The sequence below is a fragment of the Canis lupus genome, chromosome 3 (assembly GCF_003254725.2).
Source record: "Canis lupus dingo isolate Sandy chromosome 3, ASM325472v2, whole genome shotgun sequence".
Taxonomy (NCBI): Eukaryota; Metazoa; Chordata; class Mammalia; order Carnivora; family Canidae; genus Canis; species Canis lupus.
The window spans coordinates 31,098,774-31,125,568 of NC_064245.1; the positions used below are offsets into that span (position 1 = coordinate 31,098,774).

The following is a 26,795-nucleotide window of genomic DNA, read 5'->3' on the forward strand; positions in this document are numbered from 1 at the left end:
AAGGGACCCGGCTGTAGAATGGAGCCCCACCCCTGCTGGCTCTCGGCCAGGCCCCATTTACTCACATTCTGGATCTTGCATCTGAAACACCGAAGAAGCTGTGTTCCCCCTCAAGGGCCGAAACAACAAAATTGATCATTCTCTGAGTTTTGCACCAGGTCCTCAAACGCCTGATAACATCTAGCCAGATCCCAGACCTTTAGCTTTCAACAAACCTGGGCTGACGCTGGCATCGACACCCCCGTCTTGGGTGACTTATAACACCTACGAATCACCTGTCACTCACCTCTGATTGGACCCCACCCTGGATCCCGAAGGAGCACCTACCCGGAGCCCCCAGCCCGAATCTCCCAGACAGCCCTCTGCTGTTGGCGCTCACTCAAGCCTGGCAAAGCTTCGATTGCCATCCTGCCTGAAGCCGGGAGCCCTCCTGGCTGAGCCTGTGGGACCCCCACTCTGGGTCCTCAAACGGGTCGGCCTGCGTCGCCTCCACTTTACCAAGTGCGGACACAACGTCGCAGATGTTGCCCAGTGGCCGGAGTCGGTCCGCGCCGTCTTTCCTTCCACCACCCGGTGCGGGGCCAGCCCGGTGCTGCCCTGTCCCCCAGGCTCCGGGTGCGGGGGCCAGCCCGTCCCGCCCCCCGGCTCCTCCCGCACCCGGCCTAGGGTCCGGGGCTGACACGTAGGGAGGCTGAGGAGCAACTCTGCACCTGCTCATGGGCTAAGGCGCCAGGTCCGCACGCCCTTGCGGAGCTTCCTCGGCCGCGGGGCCCTGTCCCTTGTGGCGCTTCCCGCAGGGCCGCGGCCTCCCGAGCCCAGCCAGGAGCCGCAGACGCACATTTGCTTGGTCACCGCCTCTGGGCGACTCCGGGCAGGTCCGGCAGGTCGGCGGGCTCTCCAGACCTCTGGCCTCCCGGCCTCCGCGGGGGGCGGGGCCTGGTGACCTCAGGGCGGGGGGGGGGGGTGCTCAGGGCTCGGCCCCGCCGGGGGTAGGGTGGGGCGCGGGCCTCGGAACTTTGTCAGGAGCGGCGAGCGGGGCGGGGGCGGGGACGGGGAGCGGGGCGGGGGAGCTGGAGGCGGGGGAGCTGGAGGCGGGGTGTGGGGAGCGGGGGACGGGGTGCGGGGGACGGGACGGGGTGCTGGGTGTGGGGAGCGGGGGACGGGGACGGGGTGCAGGGTGTGGGGAGCGGGGGACGGGGTGCGAGGTGGGGGAGCTGGAGGCGGGGAGCGGGGTGCGGGGGACGGAGAGCGGGGGACGGGGTGCGGGGTGGGGGAGCTGGAGGCGGGGTGTGGGGAGCGGGGGACGGGGAGCTGGGAGTGGGGGACGAGGTGCGGGGAGCCGGGTGCGGGGCGGGAAGCCGGGGGCGGGGCGGGGTGCGGAGTGCAGGGCGGGGAGCGGGGCGGGGCGGGGCGGGGAGCTCCGCGGCGGGGCGCGGCGACGGCGCTTCTCCTCTGCGCGTCACGGGGCCCCCGGCGCCCCCCGCCCCCGGGCCGAGCGAGAAACAGTCGAGCGGCGGCCGGAGTCGGAGAGCGGGGAGGAGGAGGCGGGAGCGCCGCCGCCGCGGGCCGGGACCCGAGCGCAGGGACCGGAGCGCAGCCCCCGCCGCGCTGCCCCCTCGGCCGCGGGGCCCCGCGTGAGTAAGCGGCCCCGGCCACGCAGGCCGCCCAGGAGGCCGGGCGGGTGCGCAGCTGCGGGCGGCGGGGGGCGGCGGGCCCCGGGCGCCCGGACCGGCTCCTCCGCGCCCACTTTCCGCCGGGAAAACTTGGGCGCCGCGGCCCCCGGGCCGGCCCGCACCTGGCTGCGGCCCCTGGGCGCGGGAGGGAGGCCCCGCGGGGGCGGCGGGGCGGCGGGGGCGGCGGGGACCCGGCCCGCGCCCTCCCGGCTCCGCCCGAGTCCTGGCCGCGCCCGCCCCGGCCGCGGGTGCCCCGCCCCGGCCGCACGCAGCCCTCGGGCCCTAGTTCTTGCCTCTTCTCCCCCGTGAAATGGAAGAGCGGCGCACCGGGGCGTTGGGGGCACCGGGAACAGCGCCAGGTGTCGCGGAGCCCCCGCCCTGGTCTCAGGTGCGCAAAGCGTCCCTTGTTGTTCAGCTGCTTAGCAGCCCAACTGTCCCCTCTGACGGCTTTTTTTTTTTTTTTTCATGAGAGACAGAGAGAGAGAGAGAGAGAGAGAGAGAGAGCCAGGCAGGGGGAGAAGCAGGCCCCATGCAGGGAGCCCGACGCGGGACTCGGTCCCGGTGTGGGACTCGATCCTGGGACCCTAGGATCAGGCCCTGGGCCGAAGGCAGAAGGGGATCCCCCCCTTTGACAGCTTTTGTTGAGTGTCTGTCTTGAGAAATTAAAATCTCTGGAAACAAATGAATTGCCGCAGGGAACGTTTCCTGGGCCGCCCTCTGAGGATCCAGTGCGGTGGGAGAAGTGACTGCGGCTGTTGAACTTGCGTGGTTATTAGCGCCGAAGCGGCAGCAAAGACTTGGGTCGTGCGGGGCTGACCCTGGAGACCCGCCGGGGGCCGCCGCGGGGAGCGTTGCCCGCGGTCCGCTGCCTGCCCTTCCCAGAGCTCGGGGGTCGGCCTAGCGGGGATGGCCAGAGGCCCTGGCCCCCGCCCCTGAGCCGGTGCCCTCAGGCCGGGCGGGGAGGTGGGTGTCGGCCTGCGGAGGCGGGGGGTGCGGCTGGCGGCGGGGCAGGTGTGCAAGCAGCGCACGCCCGACGTGCCCAGCTCCTGCTCCGTCCCTGGAGACTCCCTGCATTGGAGCCGCCGGTTCGGGCGCGGGAGGTGGTGACCCGGGCTCGGCCAGCGCCCCGCACCAGCATTGCCGCGTCCGCCTCAGCTGTGCCTCCTGGCGGGGAGGCCGGGGACAGCGAGTAGCGAGGGGATGGGGTTCCGTGTGGAAGGTCAATCCGGGGGCGCGGCTCCGCGGGGCGCTTGCCCAGGCCCGCCCGGTGCTGAGTCTCGGGCAGAGGCAGGAGGCGGCCGGGGAGACTTGGGGGGGCCTGAGGAGGAGTCGCGGCGGCTTACAGGAAGTGCGGGAGGAGGGGGAGCGTCGCCCCCTCAGGGAACGGTGCCCCCCACGGCGGAAGGGCGGGAAGCACAGGGCCCCTGGGGCGAAGGGCCGGAGCCCGGTGAGGTGAGCAGCTGCCAGCGCGCCGCGGCGCCGCACCGGGCGGCCGTGTGGGGAGGCGTCCTCCGGACAGTGTCACACCCGCGTGTCCTCGGGAGGTTTCCGTTCCCAGCAACAGCTGGGTCGCTGTGTGAGAATGGATGTGAGGCGCCGGGAAGGGAGGCAGGGCTGTCCCCAGGGTCTGAGAGGCCCGGTGGCGAGGCTGAGGCCGCGGCCTAGGGTCACACAAGCGCTTAGATTCAGGCGGGCTCTGGAGTGACTTGCGGACGGCGGTCGCGTGGGCGACTCCGCGCAGCTCCGGGCGGGGGTTCCCTCCAGCCTCGGGCAGGCGCTGCTGCCTCTACAGAAAGAAGGAACAGCGGACGGACGAGGGGCAGATTGTAGAGGAAAGAAAGGTTTGGCTGGTTGAGCCTGAGCTGCTTTCTGGTGCTCCAGAGAAGGCGGCCTCAGCCTGCGGTGGGCCTGTCTGCGGCCTGCAGAGCGGCCCGAGCCCCTGCCTGTGGGGGCGGCCGGCAGCCGGCGGCCCACCTCACCCCGTGTGGGAGCGAGCGCCGCGTGGCGCGGCTGTGCTGTGGGCCGCTGGCGCCGGGCCCTGGCCCTCAGGCGCGGCTCCTGGAAGCGCCCCCGGGAGAGAGAGGCAGGAGAGCGGGAAGGCTTCTCGACCATGAGGGAGTCTGACATAAGTTATACGTGTGAACGGGATGGGGCGAGAGGGCAGGAGAGGACACCTGGAGTCCTCTGAGGTAAAACGCTCTGATGGTGCTGGCATGGCGGTATCGCGCTCTAACCGACTGTCACCGTCTTACAGAAACATCTTTTGAAGCACATAGGACTGTGCGATTTGAATTCTCACTTGGTAGGTCAGGCAAACTTCATATTTAACTTCATATTTAGAAATACACAGGTAGGAATCGTGCAACAAAGCTGCAGCATGGCTGAGTGGCCCCTGGAGGGAGACTGCTGAGGCCTCATGTCTTTTTTTTTCTTTTTTTTTAAGACTTTATTTACTTATTCATGAGAGGCACACACAGAGAGAGAGAGACAGAGACACAGGCAGAGGGAGAAGCAGGCTCCATGCAGGGAGCCCGTCGTGGACTCCATCCTGGGTCTCCAGGATCAGGCCCTGGGCTGAAGGCGGTGCTAAACCGCTGAGCCACCCAGGCCGCCCATGAGGCCTCATTTCTGACCTTGTCACTCCCTCACTTATGGCCTTGCAAGAGTTTCCTGGTCTCTGAAGTGGCACCACACCCCCAGGGGGTGTGCTTTATGGTACCCTCTCGCGGGCTGCCGTGAGGAGGGCATGTGTGCGTCACGCACAGACAATGTGTACACGATGTGTGCCCAGCCATCGGTGTGCGCATATGTGTGTTGTGCCAGCCTGTGGTGAGCACTCCGTAAGCTCCAGGGCTGCTGGTTTTATTAGGATGATGTCACTTCCACCATTTCCAGATGTAGGATCTGAGAACCGGAGAATTTTGAGAACTTGTACAAGACTGTAGAACCTGTGGCAAAGTTAAGTCTTGGATCCCATTTGCCCGATTTGCAGGCAGAGGCGCCTCTTCCACTTGGCGTACTAACACGTGTCGGGGGCTGGGTGCCATATGAAATACATTGTAATAGAAGAATCTGGTCACTGCTCATCAGACTGGAGAAAAACAAACCTTACAGACTTTACCCAAGCAATTTAGAGGTGTATGTTTTGTATTAATTTGCATTGCTTTGCATGTCATTTTATATGCATTCCATAGGCTGGTAATTTTCCTACTGGGATCGAAAAGCTAAAGCTTCAAGTATATGAGATCAAATAAAATTAATCAGGAATTGAATGCAGCTGGTTTGAAACCTAATGGACCCCTGGGCACGGTGGGCTCGGTGTGGGCTTTTGGGGGAAAGGACTGGATCAATATCTGCTATTTTAGAAGATGTGGGGAGCCAGATATCATTTGATAAAAATGGGTCACATTTTAATATGTAATGAAGCTTGACCTGCCGAATATAACACATAGTATGGGAAGCATGGAAGCAGACCAGAGGGGGATTGCCTGCCATATAAAAGGTCAGAAAATGAAGCAGAAACAGAATTTTGCTTTACGAAGCTGAACTAATAAGAATTGCTAAGGCCCAAAAATAAAGGTGGAACTTATGTTTAGCGACATAAAATGTTAAAAAGAGCTTAATCTTAATAATCAATGTGTGTGGTTTTAAAACCAGTACATTTCCTAATTTAGACTTACTGGGGAATGGCCATTGTATCTTAGTAAAATCTCAGAAAATACAATTTGTTTTTTCTGAATTACAATTTTGTGTCTTAGAGCACCTGCTCTAGAGAGTGTTCCTGGGCCAGTTGTGTCAGCATCCCCTGGGAGCTTCGAAATGCAAATTCCAAGACCACCCAGGTCTGCTGAATTGGAACCTCTGGGGACAGGGCCCAGCACCCTTGTTTTAATATTTAGAGCCAGCTTTCCTCCCTCTTGAATGTTTACTTCTTCAGCCTTGACCTTCCATTGCCCTCCTGTGGTCACTAGCTTCTCGCTGTTCTGCTTGACCTCTGGCCCTCCGAGCCCTCGTGGAGGGTTGTACCTGAATAGGGGGACCCATCCCTTTCTACGAGTGTGCTCGGCTGTCATGTTCCGCAACTTTGTGGTTCTCGTGCTGTCCAGGACCGCCCTGATTTGGGTTTTGGTTTGCCTTTGCGGCCTTTAAAAAAAAAAAAAATCTTTTGGCAGCCTCATACCCAATAAACTGTGACTCCTCCCAAGCAGACAATCTGCCAGACCTGAACTATTCCCTACAAATGCTCCTGTTAAACCCCTTTTCTCCATCTGGTACGAGTGCAGTTAATTTCTTGGACCTAAATGTCAGTGTTTGTATTTATCGGCATTAAATTGCATTGTACTAGATTCCAGCCTGTCCAAATCTGTTTGGATCCTCTTTCTGTCCTCTTTCATATAAACCTTCGTGTCCTCCGCTGATTTGCTGATGTCCTGGCCAGAGGAATTAATAACAATGTGAGTATCTTTGTTAGAGGCCTTCCTCGCAGTTAATGAGGCTGAAAAGTTTGGCATCTTTGGCAGTCCTTGTGGCTGACATCTGAAGGATTGTCATCAGCTCCATCATTGTTTGCATTTAAATTACAGCTGCTCTGAAGTATCCCTCACGTGGTTGTTCCACGAGGACTTTATTCCCTAACTCTATCCTTAGTGTCCCCCCAGCTCCCCAACCCCGCCCAGGACCCCTACAGACCCCAGCAGCACGGGGTCAGGAATCCAAGACTGGGATGATTGCTGCCCTCTCTCTGTCCTGCTTACACCATCAGTTAAGCTGCGTTACTGACACAGCCTGTTTATAGGTACCACAGAGAGTGAGTTTCACCTTATTTATAGTCAGATTAAGATGAATCCAGAGGGATCCCTGGGTGGCGCAGCGGTTTGGCGCCTGCCTTTGGCCCAGGGCATGATCCTGGAGACCCGGGATCGAATCCCACGTCGGGCTCCCGGTGCATGGAGCCTGCTTCTCCCTCTGCCTGTGTCTCTGCCTCTCTCTCTCTCTGTGACTATCATAAATAAATTAAAAAAAATTAAAAAAAAAAAAAAAAAAAAAAAAAAAAAAAAAAGATGAATCCAGAAACTTTACGGGGTGCCTGGGTGGCTCAGTGTTTGAGCTTCTACCTTTGGCCCGGGGTGTGACCCTGGGGTCCTGGGAGGGGGCCTGCTTCTCCCCCTGCCTGTGTCTCTGCTTCTGTCTCTGTGTGTCTCTCATGAATACATAAATAAAATCTTTAAAAAATTTTTAAGATAATCAGAAACAAGGAATGTGTCTTGTCATTTCCCTCTGCTTTACCCCATCCCTCACTACCAACCACCAAGCTCTAAACCTCAAGAGCTTTGTGCTAAAGCTCACCTTTAGCCAAGAGAGTTAGGTTATGTAAAACTTCTCTAGTGTGGAATTTTATTCATATAGGATTTTTGAAAAAGTACAGTTAGGTAATATGAGTGCACAAAAAAAGTTTAAAAATGCAGGAAGCTAAACAACTTTATGGCAGGAATGCTTTTAGCCATGGTTGCTAGAGCATGAAAAAGTGCCTGGAATCCTACACTGTTAGGTCATTCAGGATCCTTATGCAGCCCTACTCGAGCCCTCTCTGCCTCCCTCCTCCTGCATCGAAAGACTGGTCTTAAAGCAAACTGCAAAGGTCTCAAAGAACTCGAAACCCGCTTTTCTCCTTCAAGATGCTCCCAAACGCCTTTGATGTGATGTGCCCCCTTGCCATGGCAAGCAAAAAAAAAAAAAAAAAAAAGGTTCCTGGTGCTAAGGGAGCTCTTTATAACCTCAGGTAAATCCCCACGAGTATCTGTACTTGTAGCTCTTTGCTTTTCTTTCGCCTGCTCTCCTTCTGTTTTCTCCAGCCTAGCTAAGGGGGCCGGAGATGTGGTGGTCCCTTTGGAGGAGAGCTTCCTGTCCATGTTCAGACTTAGACAGTCAGCCTGTCTGCTCTTGGATGAGTTGGACCTATTTCTGAAAGCTCTGCACCCCTGGAACTCCTCCCAGTCACTTTCCAGACCCAGGAGGCCCGTGGTGGGGTCCCTCGTTCAAGCTGCGGCAGAGGGGGTCGTTGGGGCCGCGACCCGGAAGAACAAGGCTTACCAGCTGCTCTGCTTGCCAGGCCTCCGCCCTCTCCCTTCTGCTCCTCTGCGTCCTGTGGCGCATTTGGAATATTCGCAGTGGGTGCCTTCTCCCCACCCGCGCCTGCCACCTGAGCTGCCAGGGAGGGTGCCCTGGTCCTTAGCTCCCCAGTGAGCACCCCGCCCAGCTTGCAGGCAGGCAGGCAGGCAGGTGTGCTGGCAGGTGCATCAGGGGACAGGAGGGGAGTGACACACAAAGTAGACACCAATGAGGCTGCAAAGACTAAATGGTGAAAAGAGACGATTATGGAGATTATGGAGCTGAAGGAAGGGATGTGGAACCAGACAAGAGAACCTAAAAAGGAGGAACATAGAATCATACTATGCCAAGAAAATCCCTGATTAAAGAACCATCTCTTCACGCTAGCTGGTGACCCACCTTTTCTGAGAGATTATCTTTGTCCAAAAATATTCAAATGTACCAAAATAGCTGCGATTTCTTGGGTTGTATTGTCGGGTCACCTAGGACCACACTGTCTCTCCCTGGACTCCTCCAGGCAGGACACTTTCTGGTTGTCTGTCCCTGGATTCTAACCCAGGGCCTCCCTGGGGGTGGTAGGCACATAGTAAACGTTTAATGGATGGATGGGAATCAGTTGAAGGGGGATAAAAGTAGGGTATAAGGATGACGGTATATGTAAAATATATGCCCAGGGGCGCCCGGGGGGCCCAGCAGGTGAGCGACCGCCTTCAGCCCGGGGCGTGACCCTGGGGTCCCGGGATCCAGTCCCACATCGGGCTCCCTGCAAGGAGCCTGCTTCTCCCCCTGCCTGGGTTTCTGCCTCTCTCTCTCTCTCTGGGTCTCTCAGGAATAAATAAAATTTTTATTTTTTATTTTATTTTTATTTTTTATTTTTTAAAATTTTAAATAAATACAATTTTTAAACAAATCTTTAAAAATGAGGTGCCTGAATCCCAATGTGAAGCAGAGACTTTTGAGGGCTTTTAGTCCCGCGCACTCCTGTTGACCCCTGTGATTCTTACTTTTAAACAGGAAAAAATAGCTACCCTTTTTGTTGTTTTTTTTTTTTTTAATTTTTATTTATTTATGATAGTCACAGAGAGAGAGAGAGGCAGAGACACAGGCAGAGGGAGAAGCAGGCTCCATGCACCGGGAGCCCGACGTGGGAATCGATTCCGGGTCTCCAGGATCGCGCCCTGGGCCAAAGGCAGGCGCCAAACCGCTGCGCCACCCAGGGATCCCTGGCTACCCTTTTTGAAAGAGTCAAGCCTACGGAGAAGTTGTAAGACTACTGCAGTGGGCGCAGGAGGCCCGTGGTCCGGGGAAGGGGAGCCCTGGGCCCGGCGCCCTCCGCCTGCGAGGCTGCTTGCTGCTGGACCGTGAGGCTTGCTGTTCCTCCGCTGGCCGTGGCCCCTTTACACACTTCGGCCCCTTGCCCGTCCGCTTTTGCCGCCAGAGTGCCCCAGGCGGGCGCCCGGCCATGCCAACATCCATGGGGGCGGGGGCGCCTCCGCCTGGTGGCCAGGCAAGGAGGCAGAGGGCTGACTAGACTGGTGGCAGCTTCTTAGTGAAGTCGGGACTTAAATTCAGAATTATCGGCTGTAAGTTCCAAACCAGTTATGTTGTACAGAGAAGTGTAAAGCGGAGGGTGAGATGCAGGGGGTCAGAGAGGCTGGAACGGCAGGGGAGGGGGGGTGCTCAGAACTCAACAGCTTCACCCTACGTGGGTGAAGATAGATAGATAAATTATCTACAAATAAGTTCGCAAGAAGGCAGCCTGCCTGCAGGTGCTTTCAGAGATCACGGGGCCTACCCCTGCTCATGACTAGAACCATGCACAGTGGAGGTTTGCCAAGAGCTGGGGAGTGCTCCCCCGAAGTGGGATGCGTGTGCTGCACACTTTGTGCCAGTATCAGAGTTAATTTGGTAAATCTTCGTGTCTACTCTCCTTCAGGTGTTTACCTAAGGCCTCCATCTGCCTCTAAACACAGACAGATGAGAAGTTCACATCGCCCAAGACATAGAAGCTCACACTTGACCATGTGCAGGATCATACTGTTGTACAAGTAGTTGTAATCTAGTTTACATTTATGCTCAATCTTGCTTGTGTGTTCATGTATGTGTGTGTGAAGCATCACCATTTTCACACGGTCATCTTTCAAAGTGCATCTTTGTGAAGTTGCTTAGACTTAACAGCGTATTTTACTCATATAACAAGTATGCACAGTGGTTTCCTGCTGCTCGTTCTGTGGTTTGAGGATTTCAGAGCTGAGAGCTCTGATTGTCCCTTGGCCTTTTCTTCATGGTTCCACTATGGCTACTGTAAGTCCAGCCATCACACCAAAGTTCCATGCAGAAAAGTGGGCAAAGGGGAAAAAGGAACAAAATGGCATGCCTGCCCTTGAATCAGGCTTCTGTAAAGAACTTGCCCAGGTACCCCACAGTATCCTGTGCTGACCGTTCCTCTACAATGGAGACTGCCGTGAAAGGCTTTGCAGGGAGCACATTTCTGCCAGCAATGATGTAGGGGTTCTCTTGGTAAAGAAGGGAGGGAGGATGGATAATGGAGAGCAACTGGCTATCTCTACCAGAGCCATAGGGAAAATTCTCACCTACTTGAGTCTTTTTCTGAATTTCGTCTCACTGAACTGGTCTGACACCAGTGCCAGACTGATTTAATGATTGTAATGTTATAGTCCGTGTGCAAATCTGAAGAGCCTGGTTTTATACCTGCATTATGTACAGTTGGCGCGTATGTTTGCCTAGATCATTTTTAACTAACCAATCTTTTACTTTTTTATTGTATTAATCTAAAATATAAGCCTATATATATGTAAGCCTGTATGTTGAGATGCGTTATCTTAATTAAAACCATTGCTAGAATGCATCCTTGTAGGAGATGCCAACTGGAGAGCTTCCTGGAGTCATTTCTAGATTTGACTTCTGGAGACATTTTACATGAAATCCCAGCCTTTGAAATTCCTATTTGTCAGAATTTTTTCAAAGCACTGCAGATTTTATTTGTTCCACCCCTTTATCTTAATTTTAAATTCCTGGGTCTTTTTTGTGTCTATACACACGCACACAAGCTCTCAGGACAATATGTACATTTTAAATCAAGAAACATAGATCTTTATGAAATGACAAAGTCATGCCAGGGTAGCCGGTCTTGGATTTTTCCATGGAAGTGCAGAAGGAGATTGAAGTCTCCCCCTCAGCTTCCCACCACAGCAACAAAACACAGAAAACAAAGGTGCTTTCCTGATGATTTAAAACAGAGTGTGTCTAATCCGTTCATGGAGAGTGTGGCCTGGCCTTAAGCCATCTCTGCCATCCATAGTCTGCATTCACATCTGTTTATCCCTGTGCTGCCTCTGGGATGTACTTACGGACATTCAAGATTCTACTTTAAGTGCACACATACAAATCAGAATTACTGTACCTCTTTAGCTGCTACCTAACCTTTGAGGAATTAATTTTGGCCAGTATAAAATATGGAGTTAGCTATATGATACCAAATAAGTGCTTCTAGAAACTTCAGTAGGAGGGGGGGGTGCCAACCTAGGGTGGGGAAAGTTTTTTTCTCTTTCTAGCACACTAAACATATATTTTCAAGAAAGACACAAATGTCTCTCTGTTCAGTTTTTCTTCTTTATAGAAAAAGAAGCCAAGATAGTCTCAACCCACATTTTACATTTAGAACATAACAAATTTATTTTGGTTCTATATTGTGTCCAGCTAAATGTGGAAGGCGGAGAAAAGAAGAACCTAAGAAACGAATGTAATGTTGCTGTTCATCAAGCTTGAGAGGCAGAGGTCAAATACACTAATCAACCTTTTTTTGGTAACCTTTTATATCTAAAAAGGAGGAACACATTTTATTTTTGAAATCCCATCCTTTTTTTTTTCATGAAAAAAGCCCTTAATGTTGTGCAACATATAATGACAGTCACAAACTTACAAAATAGAAACTTCATTCCATAGGATCATTTATGGACCTTTAGACTTCCTGCTAAAGACTTAGCCTTATAGTTTTGCACAGCGAGGTACACAATCAGCTTTTGATGTTTGCCCTCTGGACCAGATGCAACAAAGCCAGAACCACGTTGGTTTCTTCTCTTTTTTTGTGACTATAAAAAAATTGGCTGTTTCTGCACTTTTCTTTTTCTTTCTTTCTTTCTTTTTTTTTTTTTTTTTGCTGCAGCCCAGATCTCTGATGACCTTGAGGGACCGCCATCTGGTAAATACATCCTGATGTGGGTTGCTCATTTCTCATATGACTTTAAATGACCCCATAAAGTGTCTCCATAAGTGTCTCAAAAACTAAGACACTTCAGTGAACTTACTAGTTGATAGAATTACAAGCAGGTGTTTGACAAACTCATGTTCCTGCCCAGCATTTTCACTCAGGCCTTTATTGTCAAAGGCGGTGAGTATAGCGTTTGCACTTGTAAAGACAGGTGTATGTCTTCAGGAACAGTATATGCACCGGATGTTAACAAAAAAAGAATGTTGTCAGGGAGTGAAAAAAAGTAATTACAGCGTCAGAATGTGGGAAATAATGCATGGGCCATTTCAGAAAAAGAAAACTAAACCATAACGTATGGACTCTTTCCCAGTTTTCCCAAGAACCATTCCTCTTGTAGAGGTCCTGGGACCTGACATTGCATACCAAAGATGTTTTCTGTATCCCTTTCATATGCCTGTGTTATAGGACCTTCATGATAGCATTGCGGGATAGAGAGACTATTACCCATTTAACACATGGGAAGTGAGCACGTGCCCAATATTAAATGACTTGCCAGGGTGATTTGAGTTGGGTTAGGTTTTGTTTAAGGATTTTATTTATTTATTTGAGGAGAGTGAGCACTCTCAAGAGCATGAGTTGGGGCGGGGGGAGGAACAGGCATGCTCCACGCTGAGTGCAGAGCCCCACAAGGGGCTTGAGCCCACATCCCCCAAGATCATGACCTGAACCAAAACCAAGAGTCAGAGGCTCAACCAGTTGAGCCACCCAAGAGCCCCAACTTGAAGAGTTTTTGATGGCACAGCCCAGACTAGAACTTAGGTCTTCTGACTTTGTCGCACTGAACAACTACCCTGTGCCAGTTAGGTATGTACCTGGAGCTGGAGGTGGAGCAGGAGCAAGGTCTGTCAGGGACGCAGAAATAAACAAGCAAAGTTACTGCTGCTGTGATGAGTGGATGGAAGAAAACAAGGAGTTCAACAGGAAAAAGACTAGAGAAGGGTAATCAGAGAAACCCTGAGGAAAGGACATTTCTCTTATAGCTTGAAGGACAGAGAGGAGCCAATAACTCCAGAATCCAGAGAAAAATGGTCTGAACATGAGCAGAGCACGTGCAAGGGTCCTGAGGGAGGAAAGAGACCACTGTTATAGAAACTTCTAGAAGGCAGGTGTTGCTTAGAGTGTATGAGCAAGAAGAGCAGAATAAGATGAAGTTGGAGAGGAAGGTATGGACAGGAACTGGCTGGGCCTTGTGGCATGGAAAGGATTTCTGATTTTATTCTAAGTGTAATGAAACACCAATGAAGGTTTTTAAGTGTAGGGAGTGGGACTAGGAAGGAGAGCAGTCTGATTTATGTGTTTAAATGATCTTTTTGGCTACAGTACAGAGAATGGATTACAGGGACACAAGGGAGGCTAGTGAGGAAGTTATTTTTTTTTTTAGAGGCAAGAGCTGATGATGGCTTGGCCTATGGTGGTTCCTGTGGAGGGGGAAAGTGTGGGTGAATTCAAAACACATTTTAGGTGTAGAACCAACAGGATTCTACTCTCGCCATGAGGTTGGAAAGGCATCCTGGCATTGTGGTTAATACTGGAGGGTCTGAAATTGGCCAGAGTTGAAAATGCTGTCTTTCACATACTTGCTATTTATCCTCAGTAACTCATTTTCCTAATCTGAAAAATGGGGACAGTGATGGGGAGGGGGGGCTAAAGAAAGAGATAAAGAGATAATTAACTTCGTAGTTTTATTGACTGGAATAAATAATACAACTAGTTTTAGTGCTCGGTATAGACCATTAGGAAATGACAGGAATGTGTCCACTGCATCTGGTTATGATGAGTTTCATTGACTTGGACCTGAACAGTTTCAGTGGAGGTGGCAGTGGAGCCAGGCTAGACTGAATGCCACCATGAGGGGTCTAGCTATTGGGGAATAGAAGTCCCCCCTCTGTCTAGTCCCTTGTTGGGGAGCTGTTGGATGTACAGACATGTTTACAATGGACTACACGTATTCCTGGCATCCCAAGAGTGAAACACCATTAGATGATGGCTAGGACTGTGTTTTCATCTAGAGAAGGAGGAATTTGGACTCCATTACTATTAAAGTCCTTGTCAGTTCTAGGATTTTGCTTCCAGATTTCCTCAGGAATTGTGGGATAATTAAGCTTTGGTGAAGAAGGCCCAGAAAAGTAAATTCTATTATTAAAATGGTTTGGTTTTTTTTTTCCTATAGAAAACCATGTTGACCTCAGAAGTTGTTTAATTCCTAACAATTTACAGACACAGTTTAGAATAGGACTTATTCACAGTAGGTTGTGAAATGAAAGAAACAGGTAAGACAGGGCCTCTATGGTAAGACTTCTTGTTAAAAAGCAAGCCCACAAAGGTGTGTCTTTATTGAAAAACACTCTGGAAGGACATAAGGGCCACAGAACACTTTTGCCAGGTGGTGGATTACTGGTGAGCTTTATTTACCTCTTGACACATTTCTGACTTTCTCATTTTTTTTTTTAATGAAAGTGTTTTCCTTTATTCACAGAGAATGGAAAATCATTTCCTTTTCCTTCTTGAGCCCATAACAACTTATTATTGGAGGGCTTGTCTTCCCTTCGTTATGTATTTCTGACTGACCCAGTCATGCCATTCCTGTGTTTTACATGGTTGCTGTTTACCTACTTACTGTCTGATCATTACTTGCCTTGCCAGCTTCCCTCTAGAACAATGAGAATGTAAGGTCATCTGGGCAAGGAACTTGCCTTTCTGCTCCTTTACAGGCTCTTCAGGTACTGTGGGGGTGTTAAGGAAAGGCATCTCTGCTGAGTCATCCTCCCACTAATGGGCCTACTCTACAACTTTCCCTTGGTTTGGTGATGAGCGAGTCATCAAGGGGAGAATCGATGACCTTATTGAAATCAAGGAGCTACAGTAGAAGGACCTTAGCTTATTTAACTAGATGGGGTTGGGGGGGGGGGTTGTTTGTTTGTTGTATTTTTAGTGAGCTCATCTTTATATTAATGTTCTTTTTTTTAAATTTTTTTTGTCAGTCCACCAAGGATGCACTTCTCTTATTTATTTATTTATTTATTTATTTATTTATTTATTTATTTATTTATTATTTATTTATGATAGTCACAGAGAGAGAGAGAGGCAGAGACACAGGCAGAGGGAGAAGCAGGCTCCATGCACCGGGAGCCCGACGTGGGATTCGATCCCGGGTCTCCAGGATCGAGCCCTGGGCCAAAGGCAGGCACCAAACCGCTGCGCCACCCAGGGATCCCTATATTAATGTTCTTGAGTGATCATTCTTCTTTGTAAAACCTTATTAGGAAGACACCAAATCTTGATGTTTCTAAATCAATAAACTCTTCAAATCCTATTTTTCACACTAACACGTAGTGATGCCAAGTTTAAGAATTTAAAGTTTGCCCACAGAGGGAATATTCTTCACGTGGAGAGAGATTTCACCCAGAAAGTTGTCTAAACCCAAACCGTGTGACTGGCCACTACCAAAACAAGTAAATCAGTAAGTAAACTGTCAGTGATGGGATATGAGACAAGAATTCGTAGGATGAGCCACCTTGGTTTTCCTGCAGTGGATTCCATGGCGGAAGGACTGACTGGAGGCTCTCCTGAGCAGCCCCTGGATTGCCCAACCCCTGACTGCAGGGCCGGAAAGTTCCTCCCCCAGCCTCGCTCCAGGCAGTTCTCAGTGTACTCAATCCCGGTGATCGGGTGGAAGATCTCAGGGCTAGGGGGTCGGCCCTGCTTCAGCTTTAGGACAGATAAGAAACAGCAGTCAGAAATCCGAGTCAAGGACTAAAACTACTGTGGAAAGCTTTATGCTCTGAGGAACAGGGTTACCTAGAGGGCTAAGGGGGCATCTCTGGAGCCAGATTCTCCCAGTTCAGATTTCAACTAAGGGGGGGGCGGTCCTAGCTCTGTGTGACCTTGGGTGATTTCTCAATCACGGCTTGTTTCGGTTTCCTGTCTCCTAAAAGAAAGAGAAAGGTAGTACTTGCCTCGTCGATCCGCTGGAGGGATCGCACACATACAGCGGCCTTAGAACCTCGCCCCACGCGAGGACACTGTGGTCAGTGGTCCCACATTCATCATGATGATGATACTACATTAATAAAGAGCATTGGGGATCCCCGGGTGGCTCAGCGGTTCAGTGCCTGCCTTCTGCCCAGGGCGTGATCCTGGGGTCCCGGGATGGAGCCTGCTTCTCCCTCTGCCTGGGTCTCTGCCTGCCTCTCTATCATGAATAAATAAATAAAATCCTTTTTTGAAAAAATAAAGAGCACTGCATGCAGGCACTCGGGCACGAATTCTAAAACATTGAATCTATGTCAAAACTTGGCGGGGAAGAGAGGATAGATGATACAGGACAGTCAGGTCTGGGCGGGATCTTGAAGCAAGTTGGGGAGGAGGGGGAGGGGGAAGGAGAGGAAGGGGAGGGGATGAGGAGGAGGGGGAGGAGGGGTGGGGGCTCGGAGGGGGTCGGGGGCTCAGAGGGGCGGGGGGGGGGGGGCGCCGGGGGGCTGGGGGGCCAGGGGCTTGGGGGCTCGGAGGGAGCCGGGGGCTCAGAGGGCTCCGGGGTTTGGAGGGGGCCGGGGGTTCGGGGGGCCGGGGGGTTCGGGGGGGCCCGGGCCACAGCACCTGCAAACGCGCACGGCAGCCCCCTCGTGGGGCTAAGCTAGGCCACACTGGGTCCTTCCCCGTCAGCCGCCCTCCTCCCTGGGCTGATTACCCGTCCTCCCTCTTCCCCGCACGGCTCCGAGCAGGTGCCTCGGGACGGTGGGGCCTCCGGAAGAGCCCGCGACCCTGCGGCCACCCAGGGCGACCCCCCCACCCCCCATCGCTTGGCTGCCTGTGCCTTTTGCAAGCCTGCTGTTTCTTTTAAGGCTGTGAACAGTGCCCAGAAGGGCCGAGTAAACAAGAGAATTTGCGGAAAAGGCTTCATTCAACCACTTTGTTGGGTTTTCATTGAATTGCCGAAACAGGCCTTCTTCCAGCCGAGCCCTAGATCCGCAGTTCCCCGGGGCCGGCCGGCTCCACCCTCCACTCTGCACCGGCTTCCTCTTTGCGCAGGTGGGTGGGAGGCACCCTTGCCCTGGGGGGGCACCTGTTTGTAAAGCACTCATTAGACCACTTCCTGGCCGCAGAACACCTGCTTGCATCCTGCTCATGGGCCTTTTAAAGGGAAGGAGCTGGGTTGGGTGTTCGTAGAAAGTGACGTCGCTGCCCCAGCCCCCCACCCCCACCCCCCAGGAGCAGTGTGGCCAGGGACCACAGCCTCACCGGCGCTGATCAGACCTCAGGAGCACCCCATCCTCCCCACCCTCGGCCTGCAGAGGGGGGCAGGGAGCCAGTGCCAGAGCGGCGCCCCCCCAACCCTCTGCAGCTCTCCGTGGGTGTCACACACAGGTTCTGTCCCAGGAGAGCAGAGCCACCATTAGGAACTGTGGGCTCGGACTTCCTGGGGCTACGTGCCCTGGGATGCTCTCACCAAGCCCCACAGTCCCTTTCAGGATTTGACAAAAGCTCGTTAACCAAAAGGCTTGCACCTCCTCTTTTTCCTTCTAACTTGGGGAAGGAATGCTTTGGGTCAAAGGAATATCTGGCCGTGGTAAGCAAGGGAAGGGGTTTTGACTTGGGACAGGGTGGCACTGGAGGGCTGCCTGGTTCCCCTGATGACCCCGGTTGACCCCTAGACAGACAGCGCTCCTCCTTAAAGATGCCCAGAGTAGGAAAGGAGATGAGGAATCCAAGAGCCAGATGCCAGGCTGGCCCAATTCCCTTCCTTGTCCCTTTAGAATTCCAGCTTGTCCCTGCCTGGTGAAGCCCAGACGTGAGAACGTGGGACCCAGGGTCGGTTCCCCCAGGACTTCTCAGAGCTCTGAGCTGCTGGCTTCCCTCCCTGGGCAGGCAGCCGAGCCCCGGGCTCCGGCCCGACTCTCCAGGCACCAGACTGGAAGCAGGAAGTGTGGGGTCCATGTTTTCTGAGGAAGGACAGGGGAAGTGGGGCTGCAAGGAGCCCTTGAAATGGGTGACAGGACAGGGAGTTAGCCTTTGCCTTTTTACGTATGTGTGAAGATGAGATAGTAAAATGGTGCATCATAAACACCATGACAACTCTGGAAGACTTTGTGGACCTTTTCAGAAATGTAAGGGGATCTTTTCATTTTACTACTGTGGTATCAGAGGGAACTATTAACTGATGCTAAGTAGAGATGCCATGGACCAGTGAAGGGAGAAAAGACAAAGCAAAAATTTACTTTGGGTAGATTAATTCTGGCCATTTATGTAAGTCTCTTTCTTTCTTTCTTTTTTTTTTTTTAAGATTTTATTTATTTACTCATGAGAGACACAGAGAGGCAGAGACACAGGCAGAGGGAGAAGCAGGCTCCCTGCAGGAGTCAAATTTTATCATAACACCTACATCTAAATGTGTGCTCCAGCTTCTGGGTTGTGGTTTGTGTGGCCTTGTGCATTGGGAGTCAGTTTTCCCACGCTCTGTAATGACTGGCAGGACCCTTAGCCTTGAGCCTGAGTGGATGGAAAGACCTGACAAGCGGACCCAGGGCCATGAGCCTGACTGGGATTCCCTGGGTGCTGATTCGGTTTATGGGGTTGGAGAAGAAGGGGTGGATTTGGACATCTGGAGGAGATGACCTGATCATTGTGGGTGTGAGGGAAATGGAAGAGTCCGATGCCTCTCAGATTTCAAGCTTGGGTCAGTGAGTGGGTGGTCTCACCATACACGGACACAGAAAACACAGGAGAGGTGAAGGTGTCAAGTTCTGTTTTGGACTTATTTGAGGTTGGGGGCCTGAAGAACGTTTGGTGGAGATGGGGAAGTGTCCATCAAGCAGCCGGATGTTCATGTCAGAAGTTTGGGCAGCCAGCAAGGCCTGGAGAAAAAGGTGTTGGCAATATATGTGGGGAAGCCAAAATCCAGACGGCTAGGGCAGTGGGTGTGTGAAGAGCAGAGAGAAATAGGACCTCGGGGAAACCCACAGAGGGGAGACTGAGATGTTACTAGCTGGGGGGTGAGGGGAGCAGTTTCTGTGGATAGGTGGTGTTCTTTAACGGAAGTGATTCCAGTGATGGTGAATGAGGGTCTGTCCTTCCCAGGAGATCTATTTCAATTGACCTGTGAAGAAGAAATCTATCAAAATAAATCACGTTCAAATTGCTTATTAACTCTCTCTTAAAAAACTAGGAACAATGATTATGTCCTCATTAGATTTATTGAGATGCATTAAGAAATTGCACACAGGCTCCTCAGTCCTCCCCAGGTCTCAGGATTTGAGCCTCTTTGAAGTAGCCCTATGAACTCAGCTGGCTCTCCTGCCCTCAGACCTTGGGAGAGTGCTTCCTGGTTCTCCCTTCCTGCTGCTCCCAAAATAAACTCGTCTGTGCCCTCTGTTTGATTAGCCTGTTTTTATCTGGGGAAAAAAAGAAAGTGATATAATCATTTTTTCAAAATTCAAATAGTACAGAAGGCTATTCAGTGATACGTAAATCCATCCTACGCAGGCCCGTAATCCTCCTTCCTCTCTTACCCTGCCCTGCAAAGCAGCTCCTGTTCCCCCTGTCCTGTATATACAGTATCCTTCTGGAAATAGCCAGCTACCTGCCTTTTTGTAAATAAGGTTTCATGGGAACACAACCAGGCCCTCTGGCTTACATATTATCTGTGGCTGCTTTCCCACTACCATGGCGGAGTTGAGTAGTTGTGACAGAGGAAGGAGTTTGCCAACATGGACTCTTTGTGTGTAGATACTGTTTGTATCATCTGTTTTTGACACACATGAGCACACTATACCTAGTCAAGAATTTTGCTTGCTTTCACAGTGTATCATGGAGGTTGTCCCACAGGGGCACATGGAGATTTGTTTCAGACTTTATAGTTAGATGTAATTGACCTATACCTCATTGGTGGAACAGATAAGGGAACTCTCTGGGGTCTCTTCTTATACAGGTACTAATCCCATCAAAGAGGGCCCTAGCCTCATGATTTAATCATTTTCCAGGGCCCCTACTTCCTAATGCCATCACGCTGGGGCTTAGGGTTCACATATGAATTGGGACATAAACGTTCAGTCTATAGCAGTGAGGTTCACTGGACTTTCCCCATCTGGCTTCAGATCTATATCTAATAAGGATCTGAAGATAGACTCAAGATGAGTGTTCCTTTTAAGCTCAGATAGGCCATATGCATCTCCACTGACCCCTTCCTGACATCTAATTCTGTAGATTAGATGCCCATTTCTGCCCAAGCCACAGTAATCTCTCCCCATATATGCTAAGCATAAATGCAGACAGTAAAAGTTACACAGTACCTATAGTTTAGCAGTTTACATAATTGGCCATTCTATCTGGTAACCAACAGCTCTCAAATTTCAGGTATACTTAACACAGAACACCACAAAATAGCACCATTCTATATATTCTCATTCCCTTATTTCTGGATTCTCATAAGGGTGAGAACCTTGTTTTATCTACCTAGAGGCTCAGCATTCTGGTTGGCATGTAAAAGGTACCCAGTGAATTTTGATTGAACTGAACTAATTTTATCAGTTCTCTTTCTCTTATTTCAACTGAATTATTCCTCTTTCCTCCTACAGAATGAAGACATTCAAATGTTGTTTTAAATACCCAGCACAGCAGAAAGTTTTTATCTTATTTGTAACTCTGTGGCTGTTCTCCTTGCTGAAGCTTCTAAATGTGAGAAGCCTCCTCTTCCCTCAGAGAGGCATTTACTTGGTTGAAGCCTTCCTGAGTACCTCGCCTTTTGTAAGGAACAGATACACCAATGTGAAGAATGAAGTCCAGTATGAAGTTAACTGTTCAGGTATCTATGAACAGGCACCTTTGGAAATTGGCAAGAGTCTGGAAATAAGAAGGAAAGACATCATTGACTTGGATGATGAGGATGTTGTGGCAATAACGAGTGATTGTGACGTTTATCAATCCCTAAGAGGGTACCATCAAAAGCCTGTTTCAAGGGAAGAGAAGAGCTTCCCAATAGCCTATTCTTTGGTTGTTCATAAAGACGCCATTATGGTTGAAAGGCTACTCCATGCTATATACAACCAGCACAATATCTACTGCATCCATTATGACCACAAGTCACCTGATACCTTCAAATTTGCCATGAACAATTTAGCTAAGTGCTTCTCCAATGTTTTCATTGCCTCCAAATTAGAGACAGTGCAATATGCACACATTTCCAGACTCCAAGCTGATTTGAATTGCTTATCTGACCTCCTCAAGTCCTCAGTTCAGTGGAAATATGTTATCAATCTGTGTGGGCAAGATTTTCCTTTGAAGTCAAACTTTGAATTAGTGTCAGAGTTGAAGAAACTCAATGGAGCAAATATGTTAGAAACAGTGAAACCCCCTAACAGTAAAATGGAAAGATTCACTTATCACCATGAACTCAGACAAGTGCCTTATGAATATGTGAAGCTACCGATAAGGACAAACATCTCCAAGGAAGCCCCCCCTCATAACATTGAGATATTCGTTGGCAGTGCTTATTTTGTTTTAAGTCGAGCATTTGTTAAATATATTTTCAACAACTCCCTGGTTAAAGACTTTTTTGTCTGGTCTAAAGATACATACTCGCCTGATGAACATTTTTGGGCTACCTTAATTCGAGTACCAGGAATACCTGGGGAGATTTCTAGGTCAGCCCAGGATGTGTCTGACTTACAGAGTAAGACCCGCCTTGTCAAGTGGAATTATCATGAAGGCCTTTTGTACCCCCGATGTACTGGCTCCCACCTTCGAAGTGTGTGTATCTTTGGAGCAGCAGAATTAAGGTGGCTTATAAATGAAGGACATTGGTTTGCTAATAAATTTGACTCTAAGGTGGACCCCATCTTGATTAAATGCTTGGCAGAAAAGCTTGAAGAGCAACAGAGACAATGGATTACCTGGTCTTCAAAAAAGTTATTTATGGCTAAAAATCCCATGATTGCATCATGATAAAATCATGATAGAAATAAGGTATCTGATAAATAGAGCTAATATGGACTTGTGTGCTATACCAGGCCCAGTACCATTCGAGCTTAACCTTGTAGTTTGAGGGCCATCCAAAATTACATGCACAAAGGCGACAAGTAACCTGCATTTGGTTGGGTGTTTTTATGTTTGTTTTTCCTTGTAATCGTACGGAGCTAAATCAGAAATCTAAAAGTCAGTCATCAGATAGTTACTGAGCTCCAACTGTATGCCAGGTACTTTTACAGAAATGTTAGCAATTAAATCCAAGTTGTAATGACTTAGATAAGGCCTTCAAGGCTTGCCATAGTCACACGGCAACCTTAATATCTTAAGTTTTCCACATAGCAATCAAGATTCTACTGAAAAGCTGTTGGAGTGTGGGATAATCACATAACCACTGAAACCACCAACTTCAGGATAGTGTTTAAGTATGATGACCAACACTTCACTGTCTCTTAATTCAACTCCCTAGACTTTTAACTGTTACTAGAAGGAGAAACTCCACTACCTCAGGAAAGCTCAAAGAATCGTCCAATTTCCTGCTTACCAAAGCATAATTTACCTTTTAGTGCCTCACTCTTTCAATTCAGAGTCAGAAGACTCTGTTGGCGGGGCATTTATAGTGTAGGATGTTAGAGAGGCTGGGTAGGGGGCAAGGGGATTGGGACAGGTGGTGCCTGAAGACCAACAGGGATTTATAGGACTTTTGCATCATGTTACACGATGGTTTCATGAATGGTCTCCTTTTTAATTCAATGAATTCTTTAAAACACATTTACTGATTCAAAATAAGAACTTGATTAATAGCTCAAAGTATCACACTCCTAAACTTTAAACCTAAATCTTCTAGCTCATAGATTATCATTTTATGTAAGTTGTTTACAATGGAATTAGTATAATTTTGTTTTATGGAACCAGTAGGCTAAGAGTCACTGAATTTTCTCAAAATGGTTGTGTAAAATATGACAGCTTTTTAAGTTAGCTATTATGGTCACTTTAAAATTTCTGCTTACATCTCCAGTAACTATCCAAGTAGAATCCAAACTTAAATTTATGAAAGCTCTAAGCACGCTGAAGTCCTTTCACCTTAGATACAAGAGAGAAAAAGTTAATTTTCTTAAGGACTTAGCAAGAATATTCATTAGTGTTATTTTGTAAAACCACTTTAGAAAACTACCAAATGAAACAAATAGACATCTATTTTAATGTCACTGTATTGTGCTGGAGGGACAGGAGCAGGGTCCCGAGAGCAGGTTGTAACATTTTTTATGTGTCTTAAGAGATCGTGGAGCTCATGTAAAAGTTTCTTACTGATCTTACATTTCAGTGTCTGCCCCAGTATCTGCATAACGGTGCAGTAATGAAGGCCAAAAGGAGAAACTATTTGGAGGACTAAAGTATTTAAGTATTTTTTAATTGTCTGTGTTCTACATGTGAAATGCACCTTGCTTGTTTTGAAGTGTAGGATACTGTCAAGTGGCACCACTTCTCTCCCTTTTTTCTCTGGAACCCGTTTTCTTCCTCTTTCCCCCCCACCCTCTTCAAATTACTTCATTCTCCAGAAAACGGCTATGACCAAGCCCCTGTTCTTAAAAAGAAGTAACTTGGGGATGCCTGGGTAGCTCCGTTGGTGAAGTGGCTGAGTCTTGGTTTTGGCTCAGGTCATGATCTCAGGGTTGTGACATGGAGTCTCACATGTGGCTCCATCTCAGTGAGGAGTCTGCTTAACATTCTCTCCCACTGCCCCTCCCCCCAAAAACAAATAAGTCTTTTTAAAAAATGATAAATAACTGTTGGATAGAGTTAAGTTCTGCAGAAGATATTTACCAGTTTGTTAGCTTGTGTGACTGTGACAAGCTAAATCATTTTGGTCTCTATGAACCTCAGTTTTCCTGGTCTTTAAAATACTTGGATATTGGAATGCCTGGGTGGCTCAGTGGTTGAGTGTCTGCCTTTGGCCCAGGGCATGATCCCGGGTCCTGAGATCAAATCCCCATCGGGCTTCCTGCATGGAGCCTGCTTCTCCATCTGCCTGTGTCTCTGCCTCTCTCTGTGTGTCTCTCATGAATAAATAAATAAAATCTTAAAAAAATTAAAATACAATACTTGGATGTCTACCCTGGCTTCGTCACACATTTGTGTGCGTGTGTGTGTGTGTGTGTGTCTAAGAATCAGTTGAAATAGTGTGTAAACTGGTTTGAAAATGGAGACAAACTATTGACAATAAATATCAGAGAGTAGTTTATTTTATTTTTTTTTATGATAGTCATACAGAGAGAGAGAGGCAGAGACATAGGCAGAGGGAGAAGCAGGCTCCATGCACTGGGAGCCCGACGTGGGATTCAATCCCAGGTCTCCAGGATCGCGCCCTGGGCCAAAGGCAGGCACTAAACCGCTGCGCCACCCAGGGATCCCAAGAGTAGTCTTCTTATAAGGCTCCACTCCACCCCACTCCATTGTGAGACTTAACCATTTACCTCTTCTGGAAAATCTTTGAAATACAAAAGAAGCCACAATGGCAGGAGTGACTTCTGTAAATGAATCCAGGTACAAAGAAACCCCTGTTACTTCATCAGGGGTTCTTTTTAAGCCAATAGGATTAGCAATTTGATCCAGTGGCATTGATCAGTCTTTCCTACCTTCTAGGCCTAAATAAATAAGGTCCCCCTGAAATCTTGGTTTTTATGCCTGTGGCTATCAGAATAAGTATCGATCTCCTGGTCCAGTATCTTAGCTCCTCATGAGAAATGATTCTATCCCTTATTAATTGGGAAGTTTTCCAGTTATTAATCACTTTCATGCCATATTCAAATGAAACATAGCTCCACAAAGAGGTGGCAGTGCCTTTTTGTCCCCATTGGCACATTTCTGGGATTCAATTCAACATTTCGGGGAGCTTGTCAGGTCATCTCTTTTGTCTTGGGAATCCTAGAGTTTCCTTACATGTCTTTGAACCTCTTTCAGACCTGATTTTTCTGCTAAAACCTCTTGGTATGATTTTTTTCTGGTCTAGAAAATGTCCTACAGTCTGTGTTTTAAAATCATTCTTTGCATAGTATTTAGTGAATCTAGAGTCTAAGTTATTTGGCAATGAAACCAGGACCTTGAAATTTGTAAGTTATATTAGATATTAATAATGAAAGAGCTACTAAAGTATATCTACATTATGTGAATAATCTATAACATTATAATATTTAAAGATCAATGTTGCTGCTATTGTTAATGTTTTGGTTATTCTAAGCGAAATATATATATATATGTGTATATATATATATATAAGTTTAAATTTACAGACTTAAATTTTGAAGATTTCTCTTGCCTTCTAGAATATGAATATTATACATACATATATATATTTTGACATTTCATGAAAAAAATGACAATCTTTTTTGGGAATGGAATGTGAATGTACTATGTGTATGTGACAGCTGTTTTTATTGTTGTTTCTTACCATTTTTGAAAGACACATTTCCCATTATATGAGTTTTAAATAGAGTGGTGTTGCATTTTGGTATTTTGCTGCTAGGAGATGCTAATTCTCTAGTATCGTAAATTAAAATGTGCTCTGAAAACTAAACCCCTGGATTTCGTGATGTTTCCTTTCTCTGGCTGTACTGGTTTCCCACAAAGCCTGTTTTAATTTATGATGCTTGCCCAATACTGGAAAAGCACGGTTAATTTCACTTCGGGGTAAAAGAATTCATTGTGTATATTATACACAAAATATGGGTTCCTGAACTTGAGTTGTTTAATTTGAAGGAATCTTCCAGGATCTCTGTCTTCAGTCTCCTTCAGATTGACTTTCCTTCTAAGATGAGTTAGTGAGACAAGTATTTTTGTTTGCTCTATTGCTTTATGGAAGTTATGTATAGGATAGGTTGAGCTTTTCATCTTGGGTCCCTCGGTCCCTGGAGAATCAAGATTCTTCTTCTGTCCACACCAGGACTCCTGCCTTGGTGTGAGTCCCCTTGACTGTCGTTCCACCAGGGCCCTCAGGTTTGGTTGGTGGCCGATTCCTGATGAACTTCTCTTGTGTTCTGAATAACACCACCTTCCCTACCTCTACTAAGCTAAGGACTATTTGACATCACTGAAACCTATGCTTCCCACCCTCTCTAAAAAATCATTCTGGCCAGTTTTCCTCTGTTACCCTTTCTAAAGCTGGAAGAGTCACCAACCTCCCTAACTGGCAAGGAGTATGCATGTCATGCTCACAAATCACTATCCATGCCAAGGAGTAAGGCCATTTTGGGAATCTTAAACATATTAAAATTTAACATTTACTCTTCACCTATGGTTAATTCTTGCTCTTGCCAAACTGGACAACCATGCAAATCCACAGTAATCTTATGGAAGGATTTGGACAGTTTTTGGTAGTGGTTGGGGGTAAGGGGTATTTGGCATCATACTTTAGACCTGTGGGCTTGATTGCTAGATAATCAGTTCTATCTATATATTTTTTATTTCCTTTGGGATCTACAAATCTACACATGAATTAGGACAACTGCTTTCTCATTTCATGAAAATGATTATGCAGAAACCCTGGCAGGAGAGAGCAGATGATTGCAAATTTATTCCCACTCCTAGAAAAAATATTCCTGAGTGGATGCATAACAGCTCGAGCTTTGCTTCGAAGACTAATGAACAATGTATCAACACAAATGGGTATGTTCGTCTGGCCTCAGATGTGGCTTTCAAATAGAGCAGCAGAGTCCTTTCTGGGAGTACCTGGGATTGAATCATGGAGAAGACAAACAGCCAGAAGAGAA

At 48.8% G+C, this 26,795-nt stretch overlaps 1 protein-coding gene across 3 annotated transcripts; it reads left to right on the forward strand.

The window, feature by feature from the left end:
* The first annotated feature begins 1,486 nt into the window (after positions 1-1,486).
* Positions 1,487-25,603, forward strand: GCNT4 (glucosaminyl (N-acetyl) transferase 4). 3 transcript variants are annotated; one of them, XM_025437834.3, is made up of 2 exons: positions 1,487-1,634; positions 20,643-25,603. In XM_025437834.3, the coding sequence occupies exon 2, from the start codon at positions 20,644-20,646 to the stop codon at positions 22,006-22,008; it is 1,365 nt and encodes a 454-aa protein (XP_025293619.1). In that variant the 5' UTR covers positions 1,487-1,634; position 20,643; the 3' UTR covers positions 22,009-25,603. The 3 variants fall into 3 exon arrangements, with proteins under 3 accessions (XP_025293619.1, XP_025293618.1, XP_025293620.1); XM_025437833.3 differs by lacking the exon at positions 1,487-1,634 and adding an exon at positions 1,893-2,061; XM_025437835.3 differs by lacking the exon at positions 1,487-1,634 and adding an exon at positions 16,899-17,100.
* Positions 25,604-26,795: the final 1,192 nt, after the last annotated feature.